The following is a 20,936-nucleotide window of genomic DNA, read 5'->3' on the forward strand; positions in this document are numbered from 1 at the left end:
CAGTCTCCACTTGCGACATTATGGAAAACTCTGCTTGGCAGTCTCAGCAAAGAGGCTATGGATGAATTAGCACCAAGACTAAAGTGACCTGGTTTTCAGTGGTGGTTCATTGCATTGCTGAATGGAGACACATTGTTATCTATTGTTACAGTGTCAGGTGAGTGTTAAGGCTAGCTGCTGCTGTATTGGTATTCAGTTTCCAGAGCTGATCTGATGTTTCTGACTAAATTGATTTAAAGCAGTTGTATTTGGTAGTTTGAAATAAATCAATGGCAATATCAGCTTTTAAGGAATATCACAAATTTTAAAACAGCCACTTTCTTAAACACTTATGCTTTGTGCCAGGCTATAGTCTCAGGATTTGGATAATATATTCAAAACATCCTTCCTGTAGCCTAAGAGATGCTGCAAGTGATGCTGTTGCTGCAATGTTAAATTTAGAACTGCACTTTCTTGCACCAGGTGATGGAATTTTACTGCCAATCTTGTGAGACAGCCATGTGCCGGGAATGTACAGAGGGAGAACATGCAGAACACCCCACTGTACCTCTCAAGGATGTGGTAGAACAACACAAGGCTTCACTACAAGTCCAGCTGGATGCTGTCAACAAAAGGTACACAAGTTATTCTGGCTCCGCCATGACATACTGCTGTGCATTAGGTGATTGGTCAAGCTATTATTGAAACTGCTGTCTTAATCAGTTCACACTGCCCCTTGTGGAACTGCTAGGTCATCCAACAGGACCCCCTGACTTGTTTTCCTTTACAATGTGGTTTTGACTAACATTTTTGAATATTAATATTTTAGCAATTTTTTTAAATGAACTTGGTCATTATGAAGGTGATGGACCAAATACACTCAATTCCCCTGATCACAGAGTAGGAAGCTGCTTATACAAGCTTCTATATACAGCTCTGAATGTTTACCTCACTGTTCCAGTCCTGGATCCCTTGAGGAGAGATGAAGCATAATAATCCTGCTCAGTTGTATGGTGTGTGACTCATTTAGTTGAACTAAGATTGTAAGAAAAAATACTTTTAAAAGTCCCAGTTCTTAAGGAAGATGGAAAAAGTCTGAGTCTTATGGGTAGAGCACTGGCCTGGAACTCAAGAGAACTGGGTTCAGTTCCCAGCATAACTACAAACTTCCTGTGTTACATTGGGCAACTGTGCATCAGTCCTCCCACCTGTAAAACGGGAGTAATACTTACCTGCCTCACAGAGATGTGGTTGGTTGTGAGGATAAAAATCTATTAATGACTGTGATGCACTCCAATACAATAGAACCTCAGATATGAACTGACCGGCCAACCACATACCTTGTTTGGAACCAGACGTATGCAATCAGACAGCAGCAGAGACCGACCACTTCCCCCCCCCCCCCCCCCCCCCCCCCCCAACCAACTACAACGCAATGTCAAAAGTAAAATAACAAAAAAAAAAAAAAAGGAAAGCTTTTAAAACTTGACAAGATGAGGAAACTGTTACTGTGCTTGTTTAACTTAAATTAATATGGTTAAAAGCAGCATTTTTCTTTAGCAGAGTAAACTTTCAAAGCTGTATTAAGTCAAAAGTTTACAGCTGAACACTGAAAAAACAACCACAATGTTTCATTCATATTTACAAACATTTCAAAGTTAAGAAGAACCTCCATTCCTGAGGTGTTCCTAATTCTGAGGTTCTTCTGTACTACAGAGAAGAGGATTAAAAAAATAGCTAGGTATCTTCTGCATGGTAGAGGCCAGGTCTTGTTTATGCACCCTAAGGTACATACCTTCCAAGGAGGGGGTGTAGAATGCTGGGGAGAAAAATATTTGGTATGCGCATTTAGACGCAGAACACGTGAATGATACTTGATCTTTAAAAATATATTAGAACTTTTTGGGAAATAGTGAAAGATGTGGGAAAGTTCCAATTTCCCCCTTCCCCACCCTTACAGAAGCATGAATGACTGTCTATCCTTAAAAGTCCTCCCTGGTGGAACTCCATTAGGTTCAGTGGAGTTCCACCAGAGAGGATTTTGGCCCTAGAATGTCAATGATAATGCACCAATCTTTTGGTTTAGTTTTAAAAAGGTTAAACGACTATACTGTAAGTAGGGTTGCCAGGAGCAGCGCCAGGGTTTTTGGCGCCCTAGGTGCCGGTCCTTCCGCGCTCCGGGTCATTGTCGGCAATTCTGTGGTAGGGGAGAGGGGGGTCCTTCTGCGCTCCTGGTCTTTGGGGCACTTCGGCGGTGGGTACCGGAGCGAGTGAAGGACCCACCGCAGAATTGCCGCCGAAGACTCAGAGCGCAGAAGGACCCCGCTGCCGCCGAATTGCTGCCAAGGGCAGTAAAATGCTGCCCCCCCCAAATCCTGGTTGCCTAAATGGAAGCTCCGGCCCTGAGGGTTGCCAACCTTCCAGGATTGTCCTGGAATCTCCAGGAATTAAAGATGACTCTTTAATGTCATGTAATGAAACCTCAGGAATACATCCAACCCAAATTGTCAACTCTAACTGTAATAAAAGGAGCAGAATTCTGTTGTTGAAAAATACTGCCTTTAAAAACCACATGGGAATGGGATTGTTTCATCACAGAATTTTAGGAACAAGGGACAAGACAATGTTTTTTGAGATGCCAATTGTAATTTATTTCCTCCACAGACTTCCAGAGATAGATTCTGCACTTCACTTCATATCTGAAATTATACGTCAGTTAGCCAACCAAAAGGCTAGCATTGTAGATGACATTCATTCCACTTTTGATGAACTACAGAAGACTTTAAATGTGCGAAAGAGTGTGTTGCTTATGGAACTGGAAGTGAATTATGGCCTTAAACACAAAGTAAGAGATGTGTTCTTTTTCCAGTGACCGTTATTAATTTAATAAGCCAATTCTTATAAGGGTGCATGATGCCAACAGGTCAAATAATTGTCCAGCTTTGCTGAAAGGAGGACAGGAGACACTGGATGTGGTTTAATGAGGCTGCAACTTTATTCTTAACTGTCTGGGAATACCCATCAGGTAAAAGCATACCGTGCAGGTAATTCCATGATCATTTCAATTTATACCCAGGGGCTTCTATCAGCCCACCCTCTGCTGGAACCTTACTCTCTCTTCTGCTCCCGCTCCACGAATGAGGGTTAAGGTAGGCTATAAAAGAAGTGGGTATTGGCTCCCTGTTGTGTCATTCGTAAGAGCCCTAACCCCCCATTTCTGCTCTTAACAAATACCTCCTTTAAATCCTTTACCAGTCCATTTTATCTGATCACTGTATCCCTTATGTGAGCACCCCATGTGAGCATAATGAGTTGCAACATCATAGTTTAACTCCTGTATGTGTTCACTCCCAGCTAACTTCCCCCTCCCACTCCCCCCAACCCACTGTGGGGAAGGCAAACACCCCATTCCCCCGGCACACACACACATACTTTGCCTAGGCCAATCTGGCAGTGAAGGAAGAATTCCTTCCCAGCCCCCCCAATTAGTGCAGTGTTCACAGTGAATCCTGACCAAACCTGGTATTTTGCCACTTCCATGGGTAGGAAGGTGGGTACTGCTCCACCTGGTCCCGGTAAAAGAGGACTTCTCCTACTCAGCGTGTACTTATATAATTTCCCCTCTCTTCTGGTCAATGCGGGGAATGGGTCCGTGTCTTCACTTTGAGGCTGCAAAATCACTCTATCTCTTTCTGTCGCTCAAAGACGTACATACCTTTCTCCAGCAAGCTAGACAATGGCCCTCCACCACTTAGTGTGCAATGCAGCCATTATGTCTGATATCACATTTTCTTTAGTTTGGAAAGTATCCTCAAAGCATATATTATCATGCTTTCCTTTAAAGGTACACTTTCAGGTCATTTTAGATTTTTGTAAAATCTAGGGGGGTTTTGTATAAGCAAACACTAGAGGAAATGTTTTAATGAATTTTATTTTAAAACAGTGACTAGAAACAGTTTACTTTGAAATACTTCAGGGAAGGATTATTCATGTTAAACCCAAATATTCCAGCATCCTGCTAAAGTACAGTGTGAATATTAAAAATGAAATTGACTACAAGTACACTATAAACAAAAGTGAATTGACCAGTATATTGCAGTTATCCAAGCTGACAGGCATATTTCTTTTTAAATATTTGAAATATGTTATACATGTGAGGTTGAATATTTTCCTTCTGTGTAATAACAGAAAAAATATTTGGAATATAATGATTTTAAGCAATAACTGCAAATTGGTTTTCTCCATAGTTGTGGATTATTCCTCTTACTGTGCAGCAAGTTACAGCCACATGTGGCTCCTAGTCAGATTGGGACTGATCGTTAGCAATAATATCTGTTTAGCTCAGTATGTCCTAGAATAAAGGATAGATAGAAAAAAATGTGTGGAGTTTTTTGTAGGTAAGTAAAGAATTTTAAGATCACAAAATGCTTTGTAATTACGTTGCTGCCTGTTCATATCAATAGCAAATATTCCTGAATTTTGTGCAGTGGGTGGGGAACAGCAGTAAACTATGTAAAATTCCTGGATAAAATACTTTAAAGTGAAGTTAAGATTAATGTACATGTCAATAATTTAAAGGTAAAAATTCTTAAAAGAAGATGGTATAGTAGGTATAAAGTCAGGCTAATTCTAAATTTAGATTAGATGTACAAGGAGCTGTAACATTTGTAAATATAAACATTCACATCAATGGTAGACAAATTACCTTAATTCTGCCCCGTAGAGATGCCAGCCTGCTCAGTCCGATCTTTGTGCACATTTTCAATATTTCAACCATAATTTTTCTTACATTTTCACTACAATATATCAAAAAGTTGGACTTTCTGTATTTGAGTAAATCCCTCTATTTTTAGGGTGTCATAATTCAGGAATCCTTTTCCAGTTCATTTCAAATTTGTAAAATATAATATTTCTACCTTTGTTTCCAGAGCTCACTTACCAATTCTGAGGTTGATATGACTTTGTGGATTTTAGAGCGAGGGCTAAAATTGAGTGTATAATGGATACTCTGTTGCAACCTTAAGTATGAAGTGGCTACTTAAAATCGGGGACCAAAATTTCAGGCTACCTTCCCTGCCTACCCCAGCAATTCTTCCCACTATCCTGTTAGCCCCCACCTTCCTGACTGTTGAAAACTGGGGAGTAGACTTCTTTCCCTGGTTCCTGATCGAGCAGGGGTGGGCAAACTTTTTGGCCCAAGGGCCACATCTGGGTATGGAAATTGTATAGCGGGCCATGAATGCTCACAAAATTGGGGGTTGGGGTGAGGGCTCTGGGGTGGGCCCAGAAATGAGTTCAGGGTGCAGGAGGGGGCTCTGGGCTGGGGCAGAGGTTAGGTGTGAGGGCTCTGGCTGAGGGTACAGGCTCTGGGATGGAGCTGGGGATGAGGGGTTGGAGGTGCAGGAAGGTGCTCTGGGTGGGGACCAAGGGGTTTGGAGGACGGGAGGGGGATCGGGGCTGGGGCAGGGAGTCAGGGCATGGGAGGGAGTCAGGGGTGCAGGCTCCAGGTGGCACTTACCTCACGTAGCTCCCAGAAGCAGCGGCATATCCCCCCTCTGGCTCTTACGCAGAGGCACAGTCAGGCAGCTCGGCGCACTGCCCTGTCCACAGGCACTGCCCCTGCAGATCCCATTGGCCATGGTTCCCAGCCAATGGGATGGGAGCTACGGGAGCAGCACTTGGGGTGGGGGCGGTGTGCGGAGCCCCCTAGCCACCCATATGTGTAGGAGCTGGAGGGGGGGACATGCCGCTGCTTCTGGGAGCCGCACGGAGCGGGGCAAACCCCCATTTGGAGCACTGGAGCAGGGCAAGTTCCAGACCCTGCTGCCCGGCAGGAGCTTGAGGGCTGGATTAAAACATCTGAAGGGCCTGATGCCATCCCCAGGCCGTATTTTGCCCACCCCTGTCATAAGGAGACTTTCCTTTCTCTCTTCTCTTGGTTGAAGGCCACTCTCGCCATTCAGCCGTTCTGAGACCTCCGTCCCCCCCAACCATGCTTCTTGTATTACAGAGGAGAGGGGTCTCCAGAGCTATTTCTCCCCACTGTAAATGTGGGAGAAGAGGAACTCTCTCTGGGGCAACTTGCTGCAGCCTCCCATCTAAATAGGGGAATGTCTGGCGACTCCAAAATACCAGCGTCCCTGTGTGCAGAGCTCCTTGTCAACGTTGTTGTGAAACAATCTATGACTGTTCTCAGACAGAGGGATGGAAGCTCTACCAGCACATTCAGTAGTGAGGGAGATGGAGCGGTAATGTAACATGCTGCTACTGGTGGACCTCTGAAGCCAGTGCTGCAGGGTTTCACATTAGGAGGTCCACACAAACTGAGTCCTGGTACTCCACGAATCTTGCCGTAGCTTACTGGTGGGTTCCAGAGAATTGACACTGCACTTTTAAAAAAGTTGAAGCTTTTAACATATGACACAATAGGTTGTGCGTTAAGGGTTTGCATATCTATAAGTTTGCGTTTCCAGCTTGATGTCACCCAATCTCATCCTGACATGACTTGAACCAGGTGTTTCATGTTACTTTCAGGTCCTACAGACACAGCTGGATACCCTGCTTGAAGGACAGGAGAGTATTAAGAGTTGCAGCAACTTTACAGCCCAAGCACTCAACCATGGCACTGAAACTGAAGTTTTACTAGTTAAGAAGCAAATGAGTGACAAGCTGAATGAGCTGGCTGACCAGGACTTCCCACTGCAGCCCCGTGAAAATGACCAGCTGGACTTCATAGTAGAAACAGAAGGACTGAAGAAATCCATTCACAATCTGGGTACTATTTTAACCACTAATGCCGTAGCATCTGAAACAGTTGCCACAGGTGAGGGGCTGAGGCAAACTGTGATTGGACAGCCGATGTCAGTTACCATAACAACCAAGGACAAAGATGGGGAGCTCTGTAAATCTGGGAATGCTTACCTCACTGCTGAACTGAGCACACCTGATGGGAGTGTGGCAGATGGAGAAATACTTGACAATAAAAACGGCACTTATGAATTTTTGTATACTGTTCAGAAAGAAGGGGACTTTACTCTCTCACTGAGACTTTATGATCAGCATATCAGGGGCAGTCCATTTAAACTTAAAGTGATCAGATCAGCAGACGTGTCCCCTACTACCGAAGGAGTTAAGAGGCGTGTTAAGTCTCCTGGCAGTGGCCATGTGAAGCAGAAAGCTGTGAAAAGACCAGCTAGTATGTACAGCACTGGCAAAAGAAAAGAGAATCCTATTGAAGACGACTTGATCTTCAGAGTGGGTAAGGAAATTATCTTCTATCTATTGGTACTAGGATCATGGCATTCAAATTGTAATTAAGGACACTTTAGGAAAACTGGGTAAAAAGCTAGTTTTAAATTATTGTCAACACACAAGTGAAATTTAATACTGGTCAGGTCTAGGCTTTTGAAGTTGTTAGAATAGTAAATGAGGAGTTACATGGGATTTCATTCCATATGTCCCTAAGTGATGTAAGTGGGATTTGAGGTTTAAAGGCAGGAGGTTATAGTCCTACAGGATAAAACACTTTGGGCCAGAACTTTTGAATTCTCTCAGTGCCTAACTCCCACTGGCACCTAAATATCTTTAAAAATCTGTCCCTTCCAAGTTCTCCTTAAAACAGGGCTGAGTAGCAAATTCTTTTTCAGAATATTTGAAGAATAATTCCCCTCTTTCAAAATGGCTTCTATCTTCTATTGTTATCAATAGGGCTGAAGCTAAATCAGGGGTCGGCAACCTTTCAGAAGTGGTGTGCTGAGTCTTCATTTATTCACTCTAATTAAAGGTTTTGCGTGCCAGTAATACATTTTAATGTTTTTAGAAGGTCTCTTTCTATAAGTCTATAATATATAACTAAACTATTGTTGTATGTAAAGTAAATAAGGTTTTTAAAATGTTTAAGAAGCTTCAGTTAAATTAAAATGCAGAGCCCTCCAGACTGGTGGCCAGGACCCGGTCAGTGTGAGTGCCACTGAAAATCAGCTCGCCATAGGTTGCCTACCCCTGATCTAAATATTGCTCTCCGTTTTTACATGTCCTTCTCAAAAGACAGTCACTATCTAGCCAAAGCCTCAATTTGCCTTCTCCTCACAATGTTCCTTTCCACCTCCTGACACCAAAGGAGGCTGCCATGTTCTGTGCAGGAAGCTTAACTCTCTCCTTCCTTCCTCTTCTCCTTCCCCTCCCCTCCCAACTGAGAACAATGGAAGGTAGTGGTTATTTTGAAGGAGGGCATACTAACTGAGGTCAGTCTATGGCCCCTGTTCCACTGTATACAATGAGATATGGTAACCTTTTGGGAGGACAAGTCTGTCTTCATGATTTTTTTCTGAAATAGAAGAGTTTATTCTTCAGCCTCTACTGACCAGATTAACTTCAAGCTATGAAAAATGGCAAAAAAAATTATCATTAACCCTAATTTCCTCCTTTCCTCCTAACCCCCCCCCCAAAACCAAACCAACAACTAGCCATTGCATCAGATCTGCAGGAAGGAGAAAAGCTTTTGATTCGAGGGGGAAATGTGATGTGTGTCTAATAGGGCAGTAGAAACTGTCTTGTGTATGAGCAGGGAAAATGAGATGTCAGAAGGAAGGGGAAGCTGGGGTGTATGAGCAGGAGAATATAGGGTGCAGGAGAAGAGAAAACTCTGGAAAGAGGACAAAATTGATGTGTACACTGGCTATTTCATGCTGCTCCAGAACAGTGTAAGCACCCAGAGTGTACTGCTGAATTTGGCCCCAAAAGTTAAAATTTAAGATTGATATTACATATCTTCAGAACATTAGAAGTAGCACATGGTAATATTCTCTTTGGTTTTCTTGTTTGTTGTTGTTGTATGAAAATGTTAATATTGTTTAAAAAGGGAAATGTTGAGACAAAAACTGTTATATATTCTCAACCAGTCCCATTTTATCATGATTTAGGATAAAGTACACCTCTACCCCGATATAACGCTGTCCTCGGGAGCCAAAAAATCTTACCGCGTTATAGGTGAAACGGCGTTATATCGAACTTGCCTTGATCCGCCGGAGTGCGCAGCCCCGCCCCCCCGGAACACTGTTTTACTGCGGTCTATCCGAATTCGTGTTATATCGGGTCGTGTTATATCGGGGTAGAGGTGTATGTTACAACCTTAACTATTACTTAACCTTGCTATAGTGACACCATGCAGTAACCACGTGATTACTAGTATGATCTCAGATTAAACATTTTTGTTACAATGTCTCTCACATGGTAAGTAGCGGAAAGAGAAAAGAAAAGACTCCTATGTGTCTTTAAAATGTTTTTAACTAATCTGGGACTACAAAAGCTAAATGTCTTAATCATATACAGCTAGTATTTCATGATGTCACTACAGGGCAGAGTTAAAGTTGTTTGGAAATGTGCAGTTAAGACATCTATACCTTAATATATTTGGACTAATATTATTATTATTATTTTTTTTAGTTTAACCTTATCTCTGAATTCCTGGGCTTACAATGCTTGTTTTGGAAATAAATACATCATCTCAGTCTCATTTACAATTACTCTGTCTTAATTCTTAATTCTTAATTCGTCTTTAATATAGTGCCTGCTCACTAACAACTCACTAACTAAAAAGGCCTATAAATTATTTTACTGTATCTTAAAATAACTAAATATTAAATCTATAAATTTCCCTAGGACTTGGGGAGGGGAAAAATGAGCAAGATTACAAATCAGGTCAAAAATCAGGTCTACAGAGGTTCATATATGGAATTTGCTAACAAGACAACATGCTGGCTTTGCCAGTCACTGAAGAATGATTGAACAAATGGTAAAGACCAGAATACGTTAAGAATTGTGTTGGACATACAATCATAAATGGTTTCTTCGTGCATGTGATTATCCGTATCAGATTACATAGGGAAATCAAACGATCTGTATTTTTAATATGTTTATTACCATAGTACCTAGGTCCATTTTCAGAAAGAGAATGTTAATTTTACCTAACAATCACCAGCCTTTTCTAAAAGGAGGGTAAAGAAACAGACCAGTATATTGCATTGTGAAATAATTGACCCTGTGAATATAACAGATTCAATATATATTAATGAGTCTTTTCGGGGAGAGGATGGTGCTCAGTTTTATTGGCAATAACATTTGTTCTTATGGGGCATGCAGTCTCAGAAAACTGGAAACGAGATATAGAACCCTTCACATTTAGGTCACTGGTTCAAATTCAGCTCACTTCAATAGTGGCCAAACTTTGTATCCTGTTGATTGTTTGGCCTGAATAAGATGCTTCCTATTGGATGTTCTCCAGTTTCTAGTGGGCACGTATCCTTCTCACAAAAAATACTACCACACCCAGGAACAATGCAACTCTCTCTAGTAGTCTCATCAGAGAGATTGGTCCTTGAAAGGGCTGTGGAGATTAAACCTTCCCCCCCACCCCCCACATCTAGGCTGTGTCTACACTAGATAATTACAGGATCTGTAATTCTCCACCAATGCAGTTCCATTGATGGTACAACAACGGAGGGGTTAGTGTAGACACGTTTCAGACATTTTTAACAGTCATCTAGCCCTACTCGCAGTAAGGTTAAAAAACACAATGGCAGAAGTTTCTCACTGTCACCGCTGTTGCAGCTGTGTCCTAACTTTTCTAGAGCACACAAGACCCTAGGGATGTCCCTCTGGGTCAGTGTTGAGGCCTAATAGTGTGGCAACATAAGGAAAGCTTGCAAAGCTGCTATCAGAGATGTGCCAGGTCTGAGAATAAACAGGGGACCTCTGACAGATATGGTAACAATCATCTGACCTCTTTCATGAGCACTAGTTTCTCTGTTGCTCATATGTGCATGCATGTTCGCTCACCTGTACACAGAGGGAAGGCCAACTTCATCCCTGATGTAAGTCAGTAGATTTACCCAGGGAAGAATTTGGCCAATCCTTAAAATGAATTATTTTCTAGTGTCAGATAAGCTTAATATGTTTTTTAAAATACTAAAATAGATGATACCTTGAAAATAATTTAAGAGATTTGGATGGATGGATTGACCTTTTTTAAATCTCTGTAGATTGACATTTCTACCTGTAGTGTCTGTTAGCATTGCAGCATATCTTCAAGTGAGCAGCTTGTACCATGAACCTGATATCTGGTTGGATTGCAATTCATGGGACAGTCCCATTTTTTTCACAGCCCTATCTGTATACTGCAAGCCTCGCTTATAAAACAAGTCCAACTGTATTTTGAAAGTTGAAGCACAACTTCATACAGTTTTAACAAAAACAACATAATGTGATGTTTTGTTTTTGTTTTGATTGCTTGAAAAAATAAATTTAGAACTTGAAGCTTTGTCTACTGACATTGGAGTTTCCCCCACTGGGATACATGGGTCACTTCGTCCCATTCTGTGGAGAATTTATATCTATTTATTTAACAGAATAGCTCTTCCAGATAAAGAATCTATGGAGAAGTAGCTGCCTTGCTGACCAGTGGACTATGTAGTGTGTATTATATGTGCACAGTCCATTAGAGAGCTCCAAAACAACGTAAGTACTGACTGAATGGTCTTGCAGTCACAACTCAATGGCCTTAATTAATGAGCATATCTAAAGTTTTACCTGCTATTTTGATTTGCAGCCCCATTAGTCTAAGAATTTTAAAAACTTGTGTTTCAGTCTCAAATTCCAAACTCATTTGAAAATTCTGAATTTTATCTAGTTGTGCTTGAAAAGAAGTTTTTGCATGGTTTTTAATAAAACCATATATCCATTTCTTGAATTCATTAAGAGGGAAAAGCTTCATGTAAACCCTTTGACAATCCTGGGTTGAGTTTGGGGTTTGTAATTTAAAACTGGGCAAGTTTAGGAGAGTTCTGGCTTTTGCGGCCAAAGGTTCATACAGCTCTGTTGGAGAACCATAATGGAGCATGTGGATATTTGTTTACAACCAGGATTTGAATTTTTTATACACAAGAAAACTCATCAAAATCTGGTAGGAGAATGCTTTTGTGCTGGCCATTAACTTAATACAAATGTGGTATTAATTAACGCTCTGTCCATGGGAAGTTGCACGTGAAATTTCTTGTTAATTTTCTATGTCCATGGATTAGCTTGCTTTAGAAACATGCACACATTTTAGTGTTCTAAACGCTACAGAGTGCAAAAATGCTCAAAATATCAAAACATTATTTTAGCAAATATGTAATTCTATTGTAAATCCCTTACCAGATAACACTAATGGGAAGTGGAACTTGCTACATTACAGCAATGAAAACCAGTGAGCATATTACTAGTATTGTAAAAATCCTTCCTTTAACTCTTAAGGCTAAATATTCAGTAATATACATCTAGGTTTCAAGTTGCACAACAAACGTGCACTTGCAATTTACAGAGGCAATATTAGGTAGCAAAAACTATTGGTCCCCTGAATGGGAGTGTGGGCTGGTTGTCTACTTAAATATGAAATTTTCAACTTACCCAGATTGTGATTAGTTGCCTAATTGAATGTGTAAATAGATGCTTTTGCATGTGTAATCAAATTAATTTATTTAAAAACTCACATGCTTTAGTTTCCACCTTCTACTGAGAAACATATCTGATCTTTTGATTCCTCACATGTATTGAAAGCTACTGTGGGGCTTATTAAGAATTTATTTGAATATGAAATGCTGAATGGGACCAATAGTCAGAGTATTGTTTACCTAGATAATTGATCGTACGGACAAATAATTTCACAATGGAATGGATAAGGGTATACATTTGACAAATAATTAAACTTAACAGATGTGAAAATCCAAAATTATTTGTTATACTTTTAAAAGAGATCCTTGAGGATCTGCTGTTTCATCTTTATTCCTTTCCACATGCATCAGATCCAAAGGAAACACTCAAAATTAGAGCTGTGTTAAGAAAGGAAATTCCATTTTGTGGTGAGTTTCAATATTTTGACATTTTGTTTAGGAACAAAACCTCTAAATTTTGAAATTCTACAAAGGGAAAGCCCTGGGTTTAGGACTCCAGGGCAATCTGCCTAGCTAGCTAGCTGTCCCAGGGTCAAGGATGCTGGAAGCCCTGGGGTCTCTGGTTCCAGGGAAGTCTGCATGGTGGGTGGATGTATCTTGGATTAGTGGACCCTGGAAGCCTGGATTCCCCTGCAGCCAGCAATCAGGAAAATAGGCAGATTTCCAACAGAAAGCTGCCTGGCAGGCAAGTTTCTAGATATGCCTGTTTTCCATCAGAACTTCATCAAAATCAAACAGTCTCCACAAACCGTTTTTGCTTTAAATAAACCAATCTGCAAATTCCCACAGCAAATATTTTGTCAGAATTTGTCAGCCAGCTCTAATAGTAAGATAACTATCCTAAAAGTTGTTCATTTTCCTGTTGAGTGTAAATTAGAAATCAAGTTAATGTTACTTAAGCACAATTTTCTTCCTGATGGTAATTCACTCCAGAATGAAAGAACTGAACAAAGCCCCATGTGCAACTTAAGCCCCACATCAAGGGCTTACGTGCTGCAATGTGCCTTTTGTGGGTTGAATTTCAACTCCTGAGAACTGTGTTAATAAATTACCATTCATAACTCCTACTGCAATGGCCATTCTTTCTTTTTCATCTCATGAATATTTACAGGGTCGCATTGAAAAGCATTTTAAGTACCCCTTTGTTATATACTCTGTTACCTCAAAAATGAAAATTCCTGAACTTTCAAGAGCATTCTTTTTGAGGGAAAGAGTGTGTGCTCTATAATATTCATGTTAGTTGTTTCCAGATGCTGTAACTTAGGCCTTCTCGTTTTATGACAAATGCTTTCCCCCTTCTGCCAGTGTTAAAGGGAATGCTTGTCACTTATCCTTTGGCTGGAGGGCACAACAGCAAGTTTGTAATTTTCTTCCTGCATATGCAAATGATATCAGTATGCATGCCTATGAAAGTCACTCGTTAAAAGAATACACAGCAATGAGTCCAGTGTGGATAGCATGAATGGTGTATAGGTGACTGTTCTCATAACATTTACTTTCCCTTTCTAATGCCATAATTATAAAAAAAAGTGTGTCATATTGAGAGACTGAAAGTGCCCAGTAGTTGGCAGAACAGACTGAGAGAAACAAAGGGCTACAGTTTCAGCACGAAGTGCAGAGGAATTAGATTTTCTTGTAGACCAATAACTGGAGCTGTGCACCCAACATCCATACTTCCCAACAGAAAATGTCATTGAAGGGAGGAGGAGTAGTGCCAAATGCATTGCTCTTGAATGTGCATCCCTAATGAGAGCCAAAGATAAGGTAGGGTTAATAAATCGCTCCTGTATCTGGAATCCTAGCCAGAACATTTTTAATTGCGCTAAGGGATATTTTGGGTTGACTAAAACAAAATGCAATTTTTCAATGAAAATGATATATTGAAACATCTAAGTAGAAGGTATATGTGACCAATGAATGCTTCTAAAAATACTTGCCCAGTGGAAATAGTATTATGACCAGTTTTTAGTAAATTGCATAGAATCTTTTTGTTTGAAAAGAAGCTCATTGCTAAGAGCTACAGGTCACCTTGGTGCAAGTTCTTGCCATTCTTGCATGTTTGTACAAGGCGGGACGAGGACACAGAGAATCCTTCAGTACCCACATAGGCACCCTGAGAATCCTGAGGCTTGTGCTCACAACTTAGACTCCCTCTGTGGCCTCTGATAGGTCACGTAGGATCAACATTTTCAAAAGTGTCCACTTATTTTGAATGGACCCTTACGTATCTCAAAGTGGATACCCAAAATTAGTGAACACTTCTGAAAATATTGTTCTAACTTCCCAGTTTCCCCAGTAAAATCAGGATAGTACCTAATTACATCACAGCACTATTTGTGAGAATTCGTTAGTTGATTTTTACGAGGCATTTGTAAGGTGGTGGTGTTACATGTATTGCTCTATATCAGTTGTTATTATTTAATATTTATACTGCAGTAGCATTCAGAGACCCCAATCAGAATTAGGTCCCTGTTGTGCTAGATCAGGGGTCTCAAACTCAAATGACCCCGAGGACCACATGAGGACTAGTACATTGGCCCGAGGGCTGCATTACTGACAGCTCCCCCCCGCTGCCCTCGGCCCTGCCGCCCTCGGCCCCGCCACCATTCCACCCCTTCCATGAGGCCCCGCCCCTGCCCTGCCTCTTCCCACCCCTTCTCTGCCCCCATTCCAACTCCTTCCCCGAAATCCCCACCCCAACTCTGCCCCCTCTCTGCCCCCAGGGGGTGCAGGAAGGGTGTGGGGTGTGGTGGGGGCTCAGGGCAGGGAGTTGGGGTGTGGGGTGCAGGAGGGGTGAGGGGTACAGCAAGGGTGCAGGGTGCAGCAGGAGGCTCAGGGCAGGGGGTTGGGGTGCAGGGTGTGGCAGGGGGCTCAGGGCAGTGGGTTGGGGTGCAAGAGGAGTGTGGGGTGTGGCAGAGGGTTGGGGTGCAGGGTGCGGCGGGGGCTCAGGGCACGGGGTTCAGCTGCAGGAGGGGTTAGGGGGGCAGGATCTGGCCTGGCGCATACCGGGGGCAGGGCAGGCTCCCTGCCTATCTGCCCTGTCCCCGTAAGAGGCTGGAACGTGGGGAAGGGGGTGGCGGAGGGGCTGTTTGTTTCTGTTGCTTGAGGCACTACCTCCAGCAGCTCCCATGGGCCGCGGTTCCCCGTTCCTGGCCAATTGGAGCTGCTGGGGGCGCTGCCTGAAGCAACAGCCACACACAGCCCCTCCAGCCCCCCCTTCCCCACGTTCCAGCCTCTTCACGGAGCTGCGCAGGGCAGGCAGGCAGGGAGCCTGCCCTGCTCCTGGTGCATGTCCAGCTGGAGCCGCTCGGGAAAACGGGGGGGGGGGGGGGGGGGGCTCGTGGGCCACAGAAAATCACCGCACGGGCCGTGTGTTTGAGACCCCTGTGCTAGATGCAGAACAAATCCTTAAGAGAAAACAGTCCCTGCCTCAAAGAATTTACAATCTAAATAAGGTCTGGAAAACTTATATAAACTGGAAATTATATGTACAGGTGACCGGCAAGCTTCCCGTTTTGAAATGGCTGGAAAGATCTCTCACAAACACACTCTCAGATACGTTTTAACTAAACTTCTAATTTCACTGGTCCAGACAGTGTAGGCCCATATTATACACTCGTCCATCTGTCCAGGTTCTTATTTTAATACACATCACTTTCGTATGTCTGAGCTAACATGAAGCCTGATAGCCATCATTCTTTTGAGAAGTATTTTCGTGTTGTTGCAGAAAGATGTAAAGTATGAAGATACCATGATTTCTGAAAGGGAAAAGGGATTACTACTTGAAGGAGGTTAAAATGGCAGTCAGACTGAGGAGTAAAGAGGACAATGCCTCTGTCTTTTACTGATATTTGTTGCTTTAGGATACATGTTCCTTTTGACTGGTGATGGTAAAAGAAACCATTCACATTAAGAATCTAGGGTACAAGGACAAAATAAAACCTAATTTAAGTGTTAGAATTGAAAAAGCCCTAACTGATTAGATCTGTGTAATCTGATTTGTTATGGCTCCTTAGAGACTAACAAATTTATTTGGGCATAAGTTTAACAATACATTTTTTAGTCTCTAAGGTGTCACAAGGACTCCTCATAGTTTTTGCTGATACAGACTAACATGGCTACCTCTCTGAAACCTGATTTGTTATGTGCTTTATATCCAATTTAAGGTACCAAAGGAAGAAACAAAGGGGAATTTACAAATCTTCAGGGGGTAGCTGCATCTACAAATGGAAAAATATTAATTGCAGACAGTAACAACCAGTGTGTACAGGTATTATGTCTCTCTTTTAATATCAGTATTTTACTGTATTAAAGATAAGTTTTGTAAGATACAAGCATGGCTAGAAAATATAGAGAAACCTGCTCTGCTCAGCATTCAGGATCACTCTGATTTTTTTGAAATATTGTAGGTGTTTCAGATTCATATCAGATCTGCTACAGCATGTGCTAGAATTGCTTCCCTTTTTATTATATTTGAATATAAAGATGAGATTGATCAGCAGTCATATTAGAAAAATATTGACTTTGAAGTAATAAAACTTGTAATGCAATCAGTGTTCCCAAATAAAATCCAGAATACAGTGCCCAAACTCTGTTACATAATCTAATTTTTTTTTTTTTGAGGAAAAACAAACTAATGTAGGTTTCATCTTCAAATACCTTTTTAGTTTCACATCAGTCTAATTTACTCTTCTCTCTGATATTATGATCCAAATGTTGATTTCTATAGCAGCAGCCCCAATGACCACAATAGCCTGGTTTTAGGTGTTCAGATTCAATTTCCTGTGTGAAGATCAAGCTGGGTGGGTGGGTTGTTTTTCCCTCCCTTCTATCATCTTCACTATTAAGGATTTATCAGCTCCATTCTGACTGCACATATGGTTGGAGATGAATGTGATAGACGTTTCCTCTTCCCTAAAAATATTGGATTCGCAGAGTCAACTGCAGTAAAAACTTGTTTTTATTAGTAAACTATACACGTTTTCAAAGAGATATGGGATCAAATTTTCATCAGTTGCTTCTAAACATGCTCTTACAATTTTGCAATTGCATTTCATGTATTTGCAGCCACAAATGGAATTTCAGTATCTAATTACTTGTCTTGACGACATAGCCAGTGTGCTAAATTCTAAGAGGTGATAAGTACCTTAGCACCTCCCAGGATATCGCTCAATATTTACCCCTAACTCAGGTAATTAGATGTTGACATTCTATTCTACATTCGTCTCTTCCACAGACTTCTTGTGCAACCTTGGCTAAGTGTCTATGTGCCTCACTTTCTTCATTTATAATATGGGAATCACAATGCTTCCTTACCTCAGAGAGATGTTGTGAAGATTAATTCACTAATGTCTGTAAAGCATTTTGAGATGATTGCAAGAATGGTGCTATGTAAATGCAAAGTACTTGTTTACAGTAAAGCTAGGGTCCTGGTTAAGGCCTCCCTGTAAATTGGGCTCAAAGGTTTGTCCAGCTGGAGCCCTGGACAATGGCTCCAACAATGAAACAATGTAACTTGTTTCATTATTACAGTCAGATAAGGGACTGTAACAATTAATATTTCCAGTGCTTTAATTATTTTCCTGTTTGCCAAAGACCATGTCATGAGAAATAGATTACTGTGATTAATGTACAATTACTTTTAAAAATAAATATTTTTTTATCACAGATATTTTCCAATGATGGCCAGTTCAAAAGTCGTTTTGGTATACGAGGAAGGTCTCCTGGCCAGTTGCAGAGGCCTACAGGAGTGGCTGTGCATCCTAGTGGTGACATCATTATTGCAGACTACGATAACAAATGGGTTAGCATATTTTCATCAGATGGAAAATTTAAGGTAAGATTATAATATGAAGCTTTGACCGTTTTTAACAAGGGAATACATTTGTTTGTTTCGCTTTGAGAAAGAGAACTGGAGATGTGAAACAGATTAATAAATACATTCTTTTCTTGTGGAAAACCATGATGCGCCTAAAACCAAGTTTAACAATAAATAGGAAAATGTCAAAATTGAGATACCAAAAGTATATGAATTATATTTTTAATAAAATTTTTATCAGATAGGTGCTTGGGGGCCACACTACAACTTCGAATTGCAAAACACCCAACAATAATACACAGTGCCAAACTCCAAACAGTTCCACAGTCATATCATTAAATAGTCTTCAGTACTTTAAGACTAGGCGGGAAGATTAACAAGATCCTCCATCTTTTCATGTACTGTGTATTTATACCTGCCTACTGTATTTTCTACTCCATGCATCTGATGAAGTGGGTTTTAGCCCACAAAAGCGTATGCCCAAATAAATTTGTTAGACTCTAAGGTGCCACAAGTACTCCTCGTTGCTTTTGCTGATATAGACTAACACGTCTACCACTCTGAAACAGATCCTCCAGTGGTAGCCCATTTCATATCCTGGAGGCCGTGACCTAAAATGAGTTGAGACCTTCAAACGGCAGTTAAAGAAAGAACGTAGTGTCTTAGAAGGATACTAAATTGATAATTGGTTCCCCAGAAAGGTGCGTCCTACTCTGTTTACTACATGCATGTCAGCAAAGCACGTTTGTAATTCACCCATTATCCTATTGGCAGACAATGCAAAAACAGCAAGGCAGGTTTATTATCGTCACAAAAGATCACCCGAGTGCTGTATGGGCTGCCATATTGTGTGCTGGTTGACTTGCAGGCATCCCAGAGTAGAGAGAATTACATTATTCGAGTAGCAATAAAAAAGGACCTAGTGAGATCTCCACTAGAGAGAGGGGCAAATTCTATAAAAGTTATGAACTTGCTAGAAACACATCTATATTATCCCTTGTCCCACGGTTCTTTGTGGTCAGTGTGTGGTCAGGAAGAACCTCTAGTTCTTGACAAATTTTACCAGTGCCAGCTATGTGCCACCCACACATGACAAGACAAACTGGGCCTTAAAGCTTGATGTGACCAAGAAAATCTCTTTTGGATCATGTACTTAATTGCTCAAGAAAAACTTTCTGCATGTGATTTTTTTTTTTCTTCGTTCTCAGTGAAATGAAATTTACAGTAATGAACTGACTTTGTATGTGAGTGCATGCTGTTATTCTTTAATGGTCAGCACGTGGAAAGAATAAGGATGTACTATTAGTGTTAGACAGAGGTGTTCTCCTTTACTTAAAGCAAAAGAGGCTGTGTACTTGCCTGTGAGTGTTATGTAAGGCCTGATTCTGCAATCATTACTCACATTAAGTAGTTCTTTACTCATGGGAGTAGGCTCCCACTAGACTTCAACTTGGTCAGTTTAGCACATGTTAAAGGCAGCATGCTTTGTCTGTATTAGATTTCTAATACACATTAGTTAGCATGAGTTAGCTAATATGCTACATCACACCTTTTAACCCTTAGTTTAGACAAAGCCCTGTTGATTTCAAAGAGCTGTGATTGTGGACTGTGCTGGTGGTCACCTGTTCTTCTGGTGACTAAATAGGAAATGAAATTCAAAAGTTCCCGGGGCTTTTCCTGCCCACCTGGCTAGTGCATTGGAGTTGAGAGTGTTGACCAGAGCGGTCACAAGGGAGCATCCTGGGATAGCTCCCGGAGGCCAATAACCTCGAATTGCATCCAGAATACCTTTAACCCGGGATTGTGATCTTTATTTAAGCCCTACTCCACTTGCCAAGGTGGAGTACAGAAATCGAATTAAAGAGCCCTTTAAATAGAAAAAAATAGTTTGGTCACGTGGACGGAATCTTTTTTTCCGAAATAACTCGGCTAATTCCGAAATAACAGGCTAGTGTAGACCATGCCTAAGTCTGAGACAGAGGCCGCAGGATTGAGTGAGATGGCAGTATGCTCTTCAGTCACATAAAAGACCTGCTGAGAAACTACCAACCTACTTTCTCATTCACAGAGTCTGGCTTTGGAGCATAATTTTCTAGTTGGCATTTTCTGGCAGTTAACAACCCAAAATCTCAGGCCTGAGCTGCTCGAGGTGGCTTTTAACAGGGAGGAAATGCCCTTCTTTTTGGCTGCTATTTACTAAATAACTTATTCTATAGCAGACAGTTATAATCTCTTCAGTGACACCCCTTTTAGAAAATTGTGTAGTCACATAGCCTTAAGGTGTGTGCTGCTGTATTTCCTACTTGTTCTACTTTTACCTGAAGATCAGTAATTAACCAATTCTTTTAAAAAAAAATATAGAATGTCTCAGGTGTGTGCATGAAACATGCGGTAGGTCCCTTTATAAAGGTAAAATAGCTTCCAAAATGTTCAGATACTCAGGGGATCTGGTTCTCCTCTCTGACTAGGGCAAATTACTCCATTGAAGTCAGTGAATGAACTGAAGACAGACTGGTGTAAAACAAGTGCAACTGGGATCAGATTCAAACCTTTGGAGTAATTGGAACATTGTATAAATAATTAAAATCTTCCATGTAAACTGGCTTGGATTGGAGGATGATGCTGGAGTGCCATTTTCTTTAATTCCCCTA

General features: G+C 41.2%; 1 protein-coding gene across 10 annotated transcripts in view; it reads left to right on the forward strand.

Moving 5' to 3' along the window:
• TRIM2 (tripartite motif containing 2) overlaps positions 1-20,936 on the forward strand; it is a 107,100-nt gene that overhangs the window by 73,712 nt on the left and 12,452 nt on the right. For all 10 annotated transcript variants that reach the window (XM_034772819.1, XM_034772817.1, XM_034772821.1 and 7 more), the window contains 5 exons: positions 463-614; positions 2,644-2,824; positions 6,514-7,237; positions 16,634-16,737; positions 18,136-18,303. In XM_034772819.1, coding sequence (XP_034628710.1) covers positions 463-614; positions 2,644-2,824; positions 6,514-7,237; positions 16,634-16,737; positions 18,136-18,303 — 1,329 coding nt within the window. The remainder of the gene's footprint in view (positions 1-462; positions 615-2,643; positions 2,825-6,513; positions 7,238-16,633; positions 16,738-18,135; positions 18,304-20,936) is intronic.

The sequence above is a fragment of the Trachemys scripta genome, chromosome 5 (genome assembly GCF_013100865.1).
Source record: "Trachemys scripta elegans isolate TJP31775 chromosome 5, CAS_Tse_1.0, whole genome shotgun sequence".
NCBI classification, from domain to species: Eukaryota; Metazoa; Chordata; order Testudines; family Emydidae; genus Trachemys; species Trachemys scripta.